Raw genomic sequence first — 16,998 nt, 5'->3', positions numbered from 1 at the left:
GATATAAATACTGTCTATTAACTATTGCTACTTCTTTGCATTTTTCCAGTGTGAAAAACCACAATGATGCCCAAGTAACTAATTACTTATGTTTATATATATTATCTCCCATCATCTTCAACCTCATTCAATAAAATATGATACTGTAGATTTATAACTTGGTGCTGCTGAATAAACTGGCAAATTGATAATTAGTACTAAGTCAAAGTTTACAAACAAAATAGTGTTTTTTCTTCAACACCAAATTCTTTATGTTAATATTACTTTAAAGAGGAAAATACTGCTTTTTCTTCAACAGCAAATTCTTTACATTAATATTACTTCAAAGAGGTTATTTTAAAAACATTTTTGTTTTTATCTTAACATTCCATAAACAGAGTTTGCCTATTGTAAGGTCTTTTATAGTTTATTGCTGCAAATAGCCTTTCCTCAAGAAGATAGGCTAGGAGCCTGCAGGGGTCTAAGAGTTGTATTCCTGGGATTCTACTTTCCCTTTTTATTTTACAGGGGATTAAGAAGTTCCAGCTATCATAGTTCCAGCTATATTAAAGATTACTGTAACTTTTGTGTGCTCAATAGAACAGAAATAATTACCTCCATCAGTATTTCAGCAAATGAGAGACTACTGAGCAATACTGTAGATTGGAATATGTAAGAACCACAAATATTAGATCATGGTGTACTTCAATTTTATTTTTCTTTTGAAACATCTGACACATTTTATTAGCTGAATGTTAAAAATAAGATTTTTACAGTCACCTTAAGAGATATAAAAACATTCCACTATAAAAAAAATACAAAATTCTGTGACAAAGTATTATTATTTAGAATTCAGTGTCCAGAAAACAGCCAAAGATTTTTTGAAGTAGTTACAGTTCATCGTGCTGGTAGACATTGTACTCCTTTGCTGATATGAAGCCATCTCCATCATGGTCATTCTTCTTAAATATATCAGCTAAGATTTCATCATGGGCAGAGGGATGACGTTTTTTGCCATCTCTTGCAAATTCTTCTTTCAAATACTGGCTTATCTAGAAGAAAAGAAAAAAGTCCAGTCATTGTGACTTTTATGCCAGTACTCAATCTAGCTATCTTCAAGGACACTGGGGTATATAAGCAATGTATTGTGATTCCAGTCAGACACATGCAAAATTTGTCTACAGGAAGTGTGAGACTTATTAATCTATTAAAGCAAATTTCAGCAAACTACAAAACAGTGTAGTTTGTGTAAGAACACAGAAACCTTACATCATCAGCTGCAGCAGAGGTAGCTCATGTAAAGATAAAACTGATGCAGCAACACCTATAGTTTTATAAATTATTTGTTTCAAATTATTTGCATCATATTACCTCAAGTTCAGAGAGTTTCTTGTCACCATCTTTGTCTATTTGATTAAATGCTTCAACACTACGAGGTCCCTTACGTACTGCATAAAGTTCAATCTCAAAGATCAGTGTTGCATTGGGTGGAATCTTGCCCTGTGCTATGAATAAAAGGAAAAAAAGCAGAATTTAAGGAATCGGACACTATGAGCAGAGATCACATGTATGACAAATTCACATGTAAAGTATTTTTTTTATTAAAAAAGGCTGTGTTAATATTCAGAATAAATCTGAATATAAATGTTGTACATCTAGACAGGAAGACTGTGTTAAGATAAATGATTTCTGAACAAACTTGCTAATCATGTACTTGCCTGAAACAAAACTGTATTGCATACCAGTTCAGGTACTTTCAGAGATTAGGTGAATGGTTCTCATGAAAAACAAGTACTTCTAAAGTTCACATTCTTTCACATCCTGTCACACAACAGGGCTTATTTAGAGACTGGTTCTAACATGTATGTCTTTATTAAACAGCTGCAATCTGATTTAAAATATAACATTAGTAGATCAATACTCCTATTCATTTTCTGTCTGAAAAAACAAGCAGACAATATCATGTTTTACCTACTCTGTATCAATTATACCTATGCTAAAAGGTATTTTATGTATGACGTAAAATAGTGTTTAAAATGTACATTTCAAAAAGCAGCAACAGAATATTAGTCCTCTGACTTGTTAAAAACAACCCACAGAAACTTCAAATTACTGGAGTACTTTGTCTGGCCTCTGAATTAAGAAAACAACTGTTAGGTTTCTTTGTTCCTGGATCAAAGCATTTTCTGCCACCTGATGTAAAACCAGCACTGCCTACAAACACAGGTCCATGTATCACGCATCTGGCAAAAAAGGGAACTGAAAAGAAACAGCAACAAACCAATGCAGTCTAAAAACAGTGCCAAAAGAGCATAAAGAAATCATGCAGTGTAAAATTAAAATGCAAACATGCAAGCTGCCAAAGCCAGTGAGCATGACATTGTAACCTCAGAATTATGAGCTTGTGTCCCTCCTTCATAAACTGAAGGAAAGCTTAAGAATCTACACTGTTTGTAAAGAGAAGATAAACAAAACTATTACATTTCTCATCTCAAATAGTCATAGTAAAAATAGCAGATTTCAGAGTTCAAAAGGTTTTAACCTTCCAGGCTTTAGAAAAATAGAAGTTTTAAGTACATCTGAAAATAAATCATGATTTAAATACCACTTACAAAAGAAAGATACAATACCAGAACTCAGTGGTAGTAGTTTATAAATATACATACCAACAAAGGAAAGACACGTAAAGATTAGAAAGCCACATGCATCTTTTCTAATTCAAGATTAGGCAGGCATCTTCCTCAACATGCAGGAATACGCTGAGACAGAGGACAGGTGTGCTGCAGGAAAATACTACTTCCTTCAAGTGCTACCTGCAACAAACAGTTAACACTAGTATTAAAGAACATTTTTTATTTGTATCAGTGTTTTTCCTTTTTGCATGAAACTGTATTAAAGACTAAACTGATGCACTGAATTCTGACGTATCATAGAGCAGGAGCTACCTTTTCACAGAAACTACTACACTCATATCAGAGCTGAATTTATCTACATTTGAATGCTGAAACATTGCATATAACTTGTACTGGAACTTTCTGAAAGTAATCTGCACACTGAATTATCTTATATTCAAATCAGATTTCATGCATTGCACTGCTGCAATTACTGTGTAATGTGATAATGAGAGCCATTAACTATTCAGAATGTAAGCAGTATTTTAAGCACATTATTTCTACTTAGATTAATTGCACTGCATTATATCCCATTTTACTCAGAAGATGCAGGTTGTCATTAAAGGCTAAACAGGTAGCAGGTCAAATAATAACCAAATGTGATTGGAGTTTAATAGATTAACACCATAATGCTGTATGGACCATGGAAATCTTCGTTTTGCTGCCAGCTTTTCAAACTATGGCACTACTTGGGAAAACACATTGGGTGGCATGTACTGAGTTCTAATGGGACTGCAAGGCCTGGGTGTGGATCTGCGGTCACGACTAGAACTGTAGCAATGGCGGGACTGCCTCCAAAAGAGAGCACCAGCTCTTACAGACATTTACAATGCTGTAGGTTTGAAAGGGTAAAAAACACAGGAAGGACAAAGTTCAGCATTAAAACTTCTTTTTTACCGTATCCTTGCTGTCCATATGCTAATGACGGCGGAATTCTCACTTTCCGTTTTTCTCCAGGACACATATTCATCATAGCAATATCTAAGCCTTTTATGACTTGTCCAACACCCAGAACAAACCATTTTGGATGACCTTCATTTTGTGTCCGACTATTAAAAAGAAATTGCGTATGAGAACATTAATAGAACACTTTTTTACATAAATATAACTTTTAGTTGCAGTCAGTAAGAACATAGATTATTAGCACACAAGAGTGTTTAGAGCACAAGAATACAAAATATAAACACTTTTTCTACTACATTTATAAATTAAGATAAAATCTTGATATATGTAAGTGGAAACCTCCTTTTAAATGAAAAAAAAAACACCAAAAAACTTGTTTTTTAACTTCTTACAAAAACATCCTGACTTTCTGATCATGTATGCTGCATGCTAGAAACAAGGTGCTACTGCAGGAAGTCATCAAGAAGAGGAATGAATATGGGGGCACTAGAAAGTGAAAGTGTCTTCAGAAGTTCGCAACACTGTAGGATGGGATGGGACTGAGTGCAGGTGTGTATTGGGGGAACCTGGCAATGTTGGCTACAGCACTGTGAGTACTGTGTGCTCACCTACCCCTCGGGCCAGGTCAGACAGCCAGTGTTTGAGGCAGCTTCTGCTTGTATGAGGCATCCCAGTATGGGCACACAAAACAGCAACTGAGCAAAACACCCAGAGAGCAACACTCTATGTACCAGTCAGTCACTTCAACAGGCAAAGAAATGCGAGTGAAATGGTACTGTTAAATGTTAAACCCTATACTGATTTTTTTTCTTAAATTATACAAGTGGGGGAATGAATCAAGATTCTGTAATGAGCTAAGCTATTGTCTGAGGATAGATGGACGGGGCAAAGCGAAAAAGCAAAATACTAAATGGTAACTTCACAGTAAAATGGACGGCACAATGAATCGGAAGGGAAACAGCAACAGGGACGAGGCAAAAAGGCTGCAAACCACCAGTGCAATCATGTGGCTGCACCGCACAGTGCCAACTATGCGGCATGCTATTTAAAAGTTTCTGCCTAAAATTGTCAGCGTGCATTCCTACCAGGAACTCCTCCTCCCAACCCGAGTTTTTCTGCACAAATTACAGCACAGAACATGGCAAGTATCAACGTGATGGGCTTTTTTTTCCGCCCTTCCAAAGGGGGTCTCCATGTGAGGTGTGGGCTACAGGCTCTCGAGGTTCGTCCCTGTCGGGTCCCTTCACCGGCTAGTTCCATCTTTTGTCTCTGCGCTTCTTTTTGACCCTAGGGAAACTCTGCACCCTTCAACGCTCGGTAAAGGAAAAGTAAAGGTCGGGACAGGGAGAAATTGCCGTGGCTGATGCGGCCAGCCGTGCCCCGGCGGGAGCGCCCCGAGTCCCGCGGCTGCGGGCGGAGCGGCCGCGCCACGCAGCCCGGGCAGGCCCCGACCCGCTGCCACGGCGCTCACCTGCAGTAGAACTTGGACCCGTCGCTGGCCAGGAATCCGTCATAGTGCGCGTTCAGCAGGTCGCCCTTCTTGCTCTTGGGGCTGCAGGGCTCGGGGAGGTGCAGCACCTCTATGTGAACCTCCTCCTCCGCCGCCGAGCCGCCCTCGGCCCGCGCCGTGGCCGCCAGCAGCGCCAGCGGCAGCAGCAGCAGGCCCAGCCCCCGGCCCATGTCGCTCGCAGCGGCCGCCGGCGTGGCACTGTCCCCGGCGCGCCGAGGGGCGGGGGCCGAGCCAGCGCCGCCGCTCCGCCTCAGCCGCGCCGGACGTGGGGCTGAGCCCGGCCCCGGCAGCGGCCGCGGGGCGGGCGGTTCCTCGGGCCGCCCTCTGCGCTCAGGAAGTGGAAGGGACGTCGGCAGCAGCCGCGGGGCGGCGGGGCCGGGAGCGCGGCCGGCGCGCATGGGGGATGCAGAGCGCCCCGCGGGGCGGGCGGCGCCGCCGGAGCCGCCGCGGCCGCCGCGCCTGAGCTGAGCGGCTCCGCCTCCGCGCGGGGGAGGCGGCGGTGGGGCCGGGAGCGGAGCCATCCCCGCGGCGGAGCAGGAGGATGCGGCCCGGCGCCGGGCTCTGAGCGATGGAGGGGGTCCTGTACAAGTGGACCAACTATCTAGCAGGTAGGCGGGGGCCGGGCCCGGGGGGCGGCGGTTGGGGCTCGGCTCGGTCTCGGCCGTGCTGCGCCGCCGCTGCCGCTGCTCGGGGGTCCCGCGGGCGGCCGGAGCTGTCGGTAACGCGTTGGCTCAGACATCCGTGCTCGGAGCCCAGCCCCGGCGGCGGCCCTGGGCTGGCGGTGCCGGGAGCCGCTCGGGCCGGGCTGTGCCAGCCGCTGCCCCCGCAGCCGCACACGGGCCGAGCCCGGCCCCGGCCCTCTGCCCAGCCCCTCTCTGGATTGCGAGTTAGTCAGAGACTCGGCAGCACAGGGAGCTCCTGTGTCCCAACCTGGAAAACACATGATGAACTTCGGTTTCGTTAAATGCATTTTTGGGAGCGCTGCAGACAGAAAGTGCACCAAATGCCAGCATTTGCCTGGTTTTGTTTGGCTGGTCCTCTGCTGTAATAGACACACCATCTCCCTTTGGAGCAGGTGGTGGTGTCAAGGTGAAACATTTCTCCTCTGACACTGTATTAGGACTAATTGTCCCTCCCAAGCAGATCAGCGTTGGATCACATACTCTGCTTAATCGTGCCTCTTGTTACACTGCTTCGGCAGTATCTTCTTTGTCCTCTGGTTCTTCAGCACTTCATTTGTGGAATTCTGCTTCAGCATGTGCAAGTTGTGATTGTGGAAAACTTGGTGTGAAACTTGGTTCTGAGGAATTATTAAAATGTGGGCCACGTTTTGAAGATTGTATGGGTGCAATGTGAAATGAAGTGTACAGAGCATAATCTTGCATTTTTCAGGCCACTTATGTGTTCTCTGATATGGGCCTTCTGGTAAAAGGGAACACTTGCGCTGTAATTAAATAGGTGTTGTCTTTGTCACTTCTTCACAGTAACTATAGAGAAAACATAGAGGAAAAGTTGTGGTTATGAAAGAATGAGCACAGGGTTGTTTTCAAAACAATGAAAATTGTCACTTTCACTTATATGACTGAGAATGTTGCTGTAACAAAGAAATGGATAAAGGCAATGAGCTCCTCTTTTAAGTCTGTTGTTTAATAGGCAAATACTGAACAGTAGCTGTGAGTGCTCTACACACAATAGGCTGTGAGCATGCAGCTAACTTCTGCTGAAAGCCAATAGTCCTCTAAACCAACAAACTTCAGAACCCTTCCTTAGGCTTGTGTTGGCCAGTAAAGAGCATCTGCTCCTGCATTTCAAGATTAGTGTGTCAGGAATTACCTACAATCTCCAGAATGTAGGAGGGCAGCATTTTTTTTAAAGTAATCTAATAATGTTAGTAAAATGTTTAAATTTTATTACCATCTGCCTTGTTACTCTGCTGTCTGTATAATATCTGTTTTTGTGGCCAAAAATAGGCTGTAGTACTTGTCATTAATGCTAGACACCAAGCAGCAAAGGAGCTTGTTATTGTTGCTGAAGTGTTGTGGAAAACATTTAATTTCTTCCTTCATTAAAAGCAAACCAGAAATACAGCTGCCTTTTTTTTTTTTTTTCTTTTTTCTCCTCAAATAAGAATTTGTGAAGTACAACTTTGTTAAATATTTTCTCAAATGCAGGATACCAGCCAGTTCCAAATTACAAGAGGTGTTTTTGTTCTTTGGCTTATTTCTGTGAGGCACTTGGCCTTTTAAGTCCTTTGCTTCTGTTGTTTTTCAATACTAGAATAATGTGAGGATGGAATAGTCATTCATGTAGGTTCCCTTTATAGCAGAACAAGACTGTTTTGACAGGCATTGACAGGAGTACAGAGTCCACGTCATGCAACAGAATGTAGCAGAAAAAAAATCCTTGCATTTTTGAGTTGCATTTTACAGGACAGAGTCTTCTGAATTGCATGTTCTTTGAGTATTAGTGTTGATGTACATGTGCCATTTGAAATATTTTTGTGTGAGTTCTTATCCTTTGGAGTTTGTAGTTTTTAACATTCTGCTTTTAAATTTGAGTGTGGATGTGCTTTTTAGTTACCACTCTGCATTTAAAAAGACATGTATGCTTACTGTTACAGCTAGTAAACAACAAAAAAAGAAATAATATACAGTTACATGCTATTATTTATCATGGAATGGTAACATGATTTAATGCAGCCTGGTCTTATTCCTCTTGAATTAGTGTTACAACTATAATGATGCTGGTGCTGGAGAGTGTCCACAGAAGGGCAGTGGAACTGGTTAAGGGTCTAGAGAGTGAGTCATACCAGGACCAGCTGTGCCAGCTGAGGGGGCTCAGCCTGGAGAAAAGGAGGCTCAGGGGTGACCTTATCACTCCCTGACAGGAGGTTGGAGCCAGCTCAGCCTCTTCTTACAAATAACAAGTGACAGGATGAGAGGAAACGGCTTCATGCAGCACCATGGGAGGTTCAGGCTGGGCATCAGGAGGAAATTTTTCATGAAAAGAGTTGCATTGGAACAGGCTGCCCAGGGAGGTGGTCATCACCTGGAGGTGTCTAAGAAACAACTGCACGTGGTCCTTAGTTCTCTGGTCTAGTTGACGAGGTGGTGATTGGTTAAAAGTTGGACTAGTTGATCTTTTCCAGCCTTTAATGATGCTATAATGCTATGAATAGTATGAAGCCTGTAGCTGATTTCTGAGTCTGGTAACTGATTTAACCTTCTGTGTTAAAATACCATGCTGCTGGATGGTCTCAGCTTGCTCTGAAGGATGGCAACTGGAAAGCACCCTGGGCCACACTCATATTGCTGAATACCTAGAGGCCTTGGCCACAGTTTTTGCCATTCCAAACCCTAAACCAAGCAGGAAGTGAAAGTTTGGTGTCAAGTTGTAAAACAGAGGGATAATCTGCTCTCTGACCCAGAGTGTAATGGGCCAGTGTAATTGTTATGCTCTGCTGGAATATTTTAGTGCTATGTTATTTGTAGAAATGGACAAAGTGTCAATATGTAAGTGTGAAATACAAAGTTTTCTCTGAAATACAGTAGATCAAGGAGAATATTGCTTAGCAGTTGGTGGCATCTTTTTTGTATCTTTCAAATGAGTTCCTACAAACTTAGAAAAATCTGCCTGAAAAATGTATTTGAATGAGAATGGTCTTTCAGAGGCATCTAATTTAACAGCCTTCAAAACAGGATTCCATAGTGGTTAAATTACAATGTAATTTTTCTCTAGAACAGAATACAGTGAAAACAGAAGAAAAATGCTGATCTTGCACCCAAAAGGAATGGGAGTGGAATATCCATATAACACTGGTTACAGAGTGGCTCTGGTCTTCAGACTGCACAGATTGTTTAGTTCCTGGTGTGTTACAAGAATAATTTAATGTTTGCCTCTTTTATTAAAATTCTAACTGCTGAAGAGATGAATTTGATTTACGATTTAGGAGTTAGACTAAACTTTCACATTTTTGATCTCTCTAGGTTGGCAGCCTCGGTGGTTTGTTTTAGACAATGGGATATTGTCATACTATGATTCCCAGGATGATGTTTGCAAAGGCAGCAAAGGAAGTATAAAGATGGCTGTGTGTGAAATAAAAGGTAAGAATTAACAGATTTCTGCTTGAGAAAATTTTAGCTGCCATCAAAATAGAAAAGATCGCCAATCATACATTTTTGCATCACGTGTTTTTCCTCCTCTGTTTTTGTTTACCTGTAGTCCAGTGTGTCAGCTTCATAGTTCACAAATTATAATGAATGTGAATGAAGTTCTGTTTTGAGATTTAGAGCACACCATTTATTTTATTTTTAATAGTTATGTGCACGTGGTTCATGCTTGAAGTTAGGTCAGCTAGCTATTTAGTTCTACTGCTTTTTCCTCTTGTGAGAAGGGATGGAGACTGAATCATGAAAGCCAGTTTTCCAGAAGAGCAGAAGCAGTGATCCAAAAGTGGAGATTCTTATAAACCAGAAGTGTTTAGTCTTTTGTTTCCTGACTAATTTTTACTTTTGTCACTGTTAGCAGCTGTGCACATGCACAGGTGATGGATGTATTTGAGACAGTAAGGGATCTGTTTGTTCCAAAGTAAGAGTTTAGACTTCACTGTATTCCTAATTGTAGGTCAGCCTCCTTGGGTAATAGCAAGGTGTTTTCCAGCTTCCAGTTAGTGTTACCTATGACTTTTTTTCAGATCCTCACAGATGACTCAGCTTGTGATGTGGGTACTTTGATACTAAAAAGTGGAACTTACTTTACATGGGCCACCAAATATATTTTCATGTGGTCACTCCTTTTGGTTAGTGTTTCTTTTGTGCAGATAAAATCAATGATGTAAAGAGGGGAGGATCACTTTTAAATATTTTTTTGCCATTCCAGTTGATTTTGCTTGTTACCATGTTCTTTTGGTGAAGGAAAGGGGGAGAAAGGTTGAGCAGCTTTGGGCTTTTCCTTACTTAGCAGTGGTGCATTGTGATTTACTGTATTACTGTGGAATTATCATAAGCATTTTAAAAGATTTTGAGCAGTATTTAATGAATGATTGTTACTGAGTTGAGGTTATTATTATTATTTCGATTTTTTTTTCTTCTATCACAAGTTCATGCAACAGACAACACAAGAATGGAGCTAATCATCCCAGGGGAGCAGCATTTCTATATGAAAGCAGTTAATGCAGCTGAAAGGCAAAGATGGCTGGTAGCACTGGGGAGTGCAAAAGCCTGTTTAGCAGATACCAGAACAAAAAAAGAAAAAGGTATGTGTGTTACCTAGCCACTCTTGTGGGTGGCATAAGTTTTATCCACTAATGTTTTTCTACATTACATGGCAGCTAAGAAAGATTTCAATGTGCTTTTTCATAATAGTAATTAAATCACTATCAGTTATCCAAAAGTGTTGTCTGCTTCAAGTGTAATTCTTGATTCATTGCAGAATCCACTTTTCCTCAAAATTAAGTGGAAGTTTAAGTGGATTTTTAAATTGATATTTAAATGAAAAGTGGTTAAAAATTACAGTGTGTATGTACATTGTATTCAGTAAATTGATATTTCCATTTTTTTATAGAAATAAGTGAGACCAATGAATCTCTTAAAACCAAAATGTCTGAACTTCGTCTCTACTGTGATCTTTTAATGCAGCAAGTTCATACAATACAAGAATTTGTTCAGCATGATGAGACTCGCTCTCCTCCCAGCATTGAGGTGCACAATTCCAGAATTTCTTTTCATTCCATTATATAATACACCTCAAGTTACTGTTGATGTCTTAAACCTTCTTCATCTCCCTGATATTGGGACACTTAACCTAATGTCAGTTTTGGAATGCTTGTGTGTAGATGTACTAATAGTGATTTTCTGTGTGTAAAGTACCTGGATGGTTTAACTGGAGTTTTGCCAGGTGTTAGGATCCAGTTGTGTTTCTAAGCCATTTGGTTGAATGGCCAGAAGAGCTATCATATGACAATATTTTGTCTTTGTTTTTCTTCTCTGTTCAAGTAGTTGAAACAATCTTAGTTTGTCCATTCTTACTCCCTTGTGTGGGAGGGAATTTCATTTTTTTATCAGTGAAAGCTAGTGTTCCAGACATTGGAAACATGTAGTGTAGATATCTAACTCTGAATGTGCACAAGTGCAATACTAGAATGTATTTCTGCTTTTGGATGAAAGGACTGGAAATTATGAATGACTTCATTCTTTGCACTCTTGAGCAGCATGTGAACAATGTTGTTGGTCCTTTAGTGCAAAGGGGCTGACACTTGGTCACAACAGAACAAGTTTTCTGTTTAGGGAAGTGAAATGGACCTGCAGCTCCTTGCTCTAGAGTGGTAAAACTGTTCACACTTTCTGCTGCAATTCATCTGTTTCACTGAATGATCTTCTGATACCAGTTAGTATGAGATAAGTTTTGTAGTAAGGCATTGTTGGCTGGTACCCTAAAGAAACTCAGATGTCAGAAAGAAATTGCAGTGCTGTCACATTTGTTTTCTTAAATTTGCCTTATGGTAAGGAGTATATAATGAGGGAAATTAGTGTATCTGGGAGAGGTGGTGGAGGAAAGTTGTATTTGCATGTTTGAATTTTTTTTTCCTTGCTTATGCTTGTGCTTTCATTTATTTTCAGAACATGAATGAAGCCTCTTCCTTGCTTAGTGCCACATGTAATACATTTATCACAACACTTGAAGAATGTGTGAAGATCGCTAATGCCAAGTTTAAACCAGAAATGTTCCAGCTGCCTCACCCTGATCCCTTGGTTTCTCCTGTGTCACCATCACCTATTCAAATGGTTTAGACATTTTGAAATATAATCTTAGAATTCTAAGTGTTATACTAGTGGTTGGATCGGGGGAAGGAGTGGCAGGTCACTATGCTGTTGTTATGTGCTATGATGTCAGCAGTTGAGATCTTGACTGTATTATAGATCAGTACTGGTCCCAAATGTAAATCTGTTTTCCATTCTCAGTCTTTGTTTGTTAGCCTTTACATCATCAGAGTAATTTATCCTACATGTCAAGGCCCTGCAATGAGGTATCTCATAAATTAATGAGGTTTAACTTTTCCTCAGTTCAACTGTTTGGTTTTTTTAGAGTGCTAACTGTACATTGATCATAAAAATTACAAAACTTCACCTCCTGCTTAAGTGCTTTGTGACTTGAAGCACTTCAGTGAGAAAGCATATGTTTCAGTGTATGTAAGTCAAGATGTTTGTATTAATATATCATTCCCTTATTTAACAAAACTATATATAATGATAAAGATATTAATTACATAACTATTCACTATTGATTAATTCTCTTAGAAAGACAGTGTATGGGGAATCAAATGCTTTCTCAGTTCTGTATATGTATTCCAAGATGAGCTGTATTGTGCAGTTTTGTTGTGGGAATCTCTTGCCATATGGATCTTTCATTTCTTTATCTTCCATCACTTTACTTACAAAGCTGATCATTCCGATTTAAATTAATAACTTTCTTTGATATCCATAGAGATTTAACAGTGATAGCAGGGAAAGGAATCAAGATGCATAATTTGGCCTTATTGTGTAATGAGGAATTTAAACTTCCATTTGGTAAATACTTTTGTATATCATAGCATTTAACAATGGCTCCTTGAGGAACTTCGGTGTGAGAGGGAATGGATTCCATAGATAGGAGGTAGCATCTTTTTGTAGTAAGCTATTTCTTGTCCTGTGTGAATGTTCTAAAACTTTTAGTATTGATGGCAATCAATCTGTTTTCATATAGTTAAATCACATTTTTAACTGAGAGTGGTTGCTTTTTATAAAAAAAATTTTGCCATTTCTCTTTATAAAGACTGTAAATAAAGTGAAAGTAATGTAGATATCCTTATCATTCTTCTGAGTAGCTTGTGACATTTTTCATGTTGTTTGTTCTTTGGAATTTTTTTCCCCCCTAGATGAAGCGTTCCATTAGCCACCCTGGTCCTTGCTATTCAGAAAGGTAATTTTCTGTTTCCTTAAGCTTTTTTCTTGCATCTCAAAAGACCTCCCTGAACTTGCTTGCATTAAAAACAAAATGTGAGAAGAATTGTTTGCTTGGGGGAAAAAAATAAAAATCATAAATTGATCTAATTTTGAAAGTCAAGGGTGCAGATTATCAGCTATCGGTGGCAGCTGCTATTTTTAATACAGTACCAAAATTTTGTCATGCTAGAAGCATGTTTTGACAAGTTCATGAAATTAAGAGCTTGAAATGCTAGCATTCTTTTTCAGTGAGTATTTCAAATTCTCAAATTATTTCCTTCATTTTATTTCCACTTTCAGGCTTTGCAATTCTGAAATTAATATTGTTGACAGTACAGTTTTTAGTCTGCTATAGTAGACTAGTATAGTAAAAAGCATTGATACAATTTAATCTGAGCACCAAAGTTATTTCAAATTTAAAGTATATAAAATCTGTGTGGGTTGTTAGAGATTTTGCTTACTAATAGATCTCATTTCCTTTGTAGAATTAATCACTCTGTGAAAGAACGAGGTTCATCTCTTCACCGATTTTCTCAGCGGCGCAGAAGAACATACTCGGATACAGAATCTTACAGTGATACACTTTCTGAAGATTCTCAGAGTAAGTTTGAATGGGAGGGAGTTTTTTTTTATCTTTCAGTACAATTTATTTCCCTTTTTAGAGCATCTGTTCTGACATTGATATCAGCATGAGGAAAAACATTTTATTTCTAAGATTCATATATTGTAAATCAGAGCACTTGTATAATTTGTTACCTGGTTGACTTGTCCTGGCTTCCATCCATATTACAAATGATCTTGCAGCTGGAGTAGTTACATTGAAATCAGTGGCAAGATAAAATTAAGGCATATCCAGAAAAGAGATATTTTGTCCTAATAGACTCTCATGCAAATGATTTTCTGGTAAGTGATGTGAAATAATGCTGTTTGCCACCTGCTTATTGTCACAGAAGAAATTCTCTTTTTTTGACTTCTGTGAGTTGCAGGGGTAGTTTTCACTCAGTTTATTGTGGAAAGATGGTTCATGTCAGTGGCTTCTTGCCTTTTGTAGAGAACAGCACTGCTCTGAAGGCACACAGCCTTGCCAGTAATAAAGATCATGATCAGAATTTAGTCCCTTGTGATTAGGGGGGCTGACTTAGTAGCCAGTTCTTCTATGGTTTTTCCCTACTGAATCTTGCTGGCATTTTGAGTCCATCGTACCTCCTCTTCAGCAGATTTTAACTTGACTAGTTCTTCTGATTGTTTCTATATAGGAAATACTTTGTAAATACAATAATTGACAGATTGGATGATACTTTTGGGGATGAAAATTAAATACTTAATTGATTGCTTTATAGGATCTGCTCATTGTTCTAGAAGTGTTGTCAATGGAGATCTGGTATCATCAACAATTCCTGAAGAAAGTAAATCAGTGTCAAAGGAAAGATCTGAACTGGAAGAGACTTTTTCATCCTTTTCCTCCTGAAGCAACTGAAAGTATTAAATTTTCTATAAATAATGCTATGCAAAAGCTGCTGTAATTCTACTGTTGTTATAGGAAGTAGTTATTTCCCTTTTTAGAAGGATTTCTCTGCACTTTATAGAATAACATAAATACTATCTTTGAAGTGTATTTTATCTTTATATAGTTTATTTGCCAGAGTATTTTCCTAATATTTCACAGTTTGAATGTGCATTTTTTGGAACAAATGATGGCTTTAACAGATAAGCATCCACATTTGTAAATGCAGCTCTTTTTAAAAAAGTGTGGCGATCTGACCAATACGTTAGTAAATAAGCATTACAAACTTCAGCAAAAAGTTTTCATTTTTTTGGAGAAAATGCAATTTGTGCCATGGGTCTCTTGGTCATTTGTGCCAGGTCATCCACCTGGAGCTGTGATTAGCCCCACAATGGCTTTTTTTTTGGCCAGTGCAAGGGCTGTGGGAATGGGCTCTGATGGCTCTGCTCCAGCAGCTTGACGGTAATTGACATTGCCGCCTTTAAAAACACAAGGATATACATTATCCAGTCCTTATTTTTAGGCAATGAAAGTAGAAATATTTAGTGTATTTTTCTAAACAAATGTATAAAAATAACTTAATATGAAGTATTTGTACCAAACATGGGATATTTAATAGTTTTTATTTATTTATTCTTTTTTGCATCAAAAATTTCTACCTACTTTCACTACTAAAGGTCTGAAGATCTACTAAAAGCTTCAAAATGTGCATAAATTGTTTTTGGGATGTGTAGCATCACAAATAATTAATATAGTGCTGTTAAGATTTACTCTGCTTACTTAAGATGTGTTTTTAGCAAAGTATGATATAAACAAGAGCTGAAATGTTAGACCGTTCTAAGCTGCTGTTGTAATGAATATTTCTATCTATACATGTTTTATTTATGACATATTTATACAAAAGGGAGCATCTGTTTTTGCAACTCCTTTATATCATTTGAGGGTGGTATACACCAGAAGATGGATTCTGCTCTCAGTTACGTGTAAATTTGCATTAACTGTAAGTGAGATCAGAGTCTGACTCTCTTTATTATTAATGAGTAATATAGTAATATAGTGCCTACTAGCACCTTGGTCAAGAAGGTTGTTAATGTTAGCATTGTAAGCTTTTGGGGATTTTTTGGGTGTTTGTTTAGGGATGAACTTGGTCGATAAAATCTTAGCTGTAGAGCACTTGAAGCAAGCCATTTACTGTTCTTGATTTACACAATTGCTAAATAAATGTACAGGGTTTTTTGTACTCAAGCACATACCAAAATCTGTTTTTATAATCAAATCTTTAATTTGGTTTAACTAGTCTTCCTTTTGTGTATATAAATAATTTGAAGCAGGCTGGAAAGAACAGATGGGAATGGGAGCTTTCCTTATGAATTTTTGGAATGTTGATTTATCTAAATCAAAATAGGTCCAAATATTGAGGAAAAACATATGAGCTGTTGGCCTTACATAAAATGCCAGTTTATAAACCATTATGTCAGGTTCAAGTGGAATTGAATGGTTTGTAAAAGGGGTTTGTGGATACCAGCTCAGAGCTGTCATTTGTGCTCAGTTCTGTCAGTTTTCATGCAAACTGGCATATGCATATCAGCCAGACACATGCTTGTACATTTTTTTTCTGAATGTTTGCTTTAATGTATTCTGTATGACACGACAATTGTAAAAATAGGTATTAAAGAAGATGTTCAGAGAAGTAAACTACATGCTGCAATGAGAGTGTTGTCTTGAATAATACGCTGTCAGAAGCACTTTTTGAAGTTTCAGTAAGGTTTCTGACAGTTTCTGCAGGGTTCATTACATGTCATAATGACAGATACCTTTTTCTGCTTTCAACTACTACAAAGAAGAGAGATTGGACTCAACGTTGTGCAAAACCAAAGTGAATGTAGTAGTAAGTAATAATTTTAAATACTGCCCACAAGACAAAAGCTGTTGTGATCAGATCCAAGCACAAAATTTGCATGTAATTGCTTCAGTGTTGTTTTGGGTTTTTCTAGGTCTGCAGAGCCATCCTTTCAGCTTTATGTGTATATGTGTGATACATTTCTGTTAAATCAGCCTTGTTACAGATACCTGTGCAAAACATCCTAAAATGTATTTGAGTGAAATTCAGTGAAATAATGAAGATGATGTGGTGTCCTACTTTTGGTAAATGGGGTTAAGAAATAATTTCTGAAAATTATTGGGCTCAATCACAATGATCCATACATAGCAAGACTGAAAAATACCTGGGTGCTCTTAGATATTTAATTTCCAAATTTATGGGAAAGCCTGATTGTATCATTTGTTCTAGTGCAGAATGAGAGCTGAGCCTCAACAGAATAGGTAGTAGGTACTTCTAGTTTTGATCTCACATTCTTCTGAAGAGATCAATCTGACACCAGTTCAAATTTCTAAAAAGCACTTAAAGAATACAAGCACAGGACATATATATTCAGGTGAAAAGTGGTAACT

At 38.8% G+C, this 16,998-nt stretch overlaps 2 protein-coding genes across 2 annotated transcripts; one reads left to right on the top strand and one right to left on the bottom strand.

The window, feature by feature from the left end:
• Window positions 1-672: 672 nt before the first annotated feature.
• On the bottom strand, window positions 673-5,585 carry FKBP7 (FKBP prolyl isomerase 7). Its single transcript, XM_056496661.1, has 4 exons — window positions 5,026-5,585; window positions 3,549-3,700; window positions 1,351-1,484; window positions 673-1,031 (listed from the first exon to the last, which is right to left on the bottom strand). Exons 1-4 carry the CDS (start codon window positions 5,583-5,585, stop codon window positions 870-872), a joined length of 1,008 nt encoding a protein of 335 aa, XP_056352636.1. The 3' UTR covers window positions 673-869.
• Window positions 5,585-16,255, top strand: PLEKHA3 (pleckstrin homology domain containing A3). The gene is made up of 8 exons (XM_056496662.1): window positions 5,585-5,672; window positions 9,051-9,167; window positions 10,163-10,318; window positions 10,627-10,763; window positions 11,682-11,846; window positions 12,977-13,020; window positions 13,529-13,644; window positions 14,384-16,255. The coding sequence occupies exons 1-8, from the start codon at window positions 5,633-5,635 to the stop codon at window positions 14,509-14,511; spliced, it is 903 nt and encodes a 300-aa protein (XP_056352637.1). The 5' UTR covers window positions 5,585-5,632; the 3' UTR covers window positions 14,512-16,255.
• The last annotated feature ends 743 nt before the right edge of the window (window positions 16,256-16,998 follow it).

This window comes from Oenanthe melanoleuca, chromosome 7 (assembly GCF_029582105.1).
Source record: "Oenanthe melanoleuca isolate GR-GAL-2019-014 chromosome 7, OMel1.0, whole genome shotgun sequence".
Taxonomy (NCBI): Eukaryota; Metazoa; Chordata; class Aves; order Passeriformes; family Muscicapidae; genus Oenanthe; species Oenanthe melanoleuca.
Note: the sequence above shows the minus strand (reverse complement) of the source record. Positions and strands in the feature narration are given on the sequence as shown.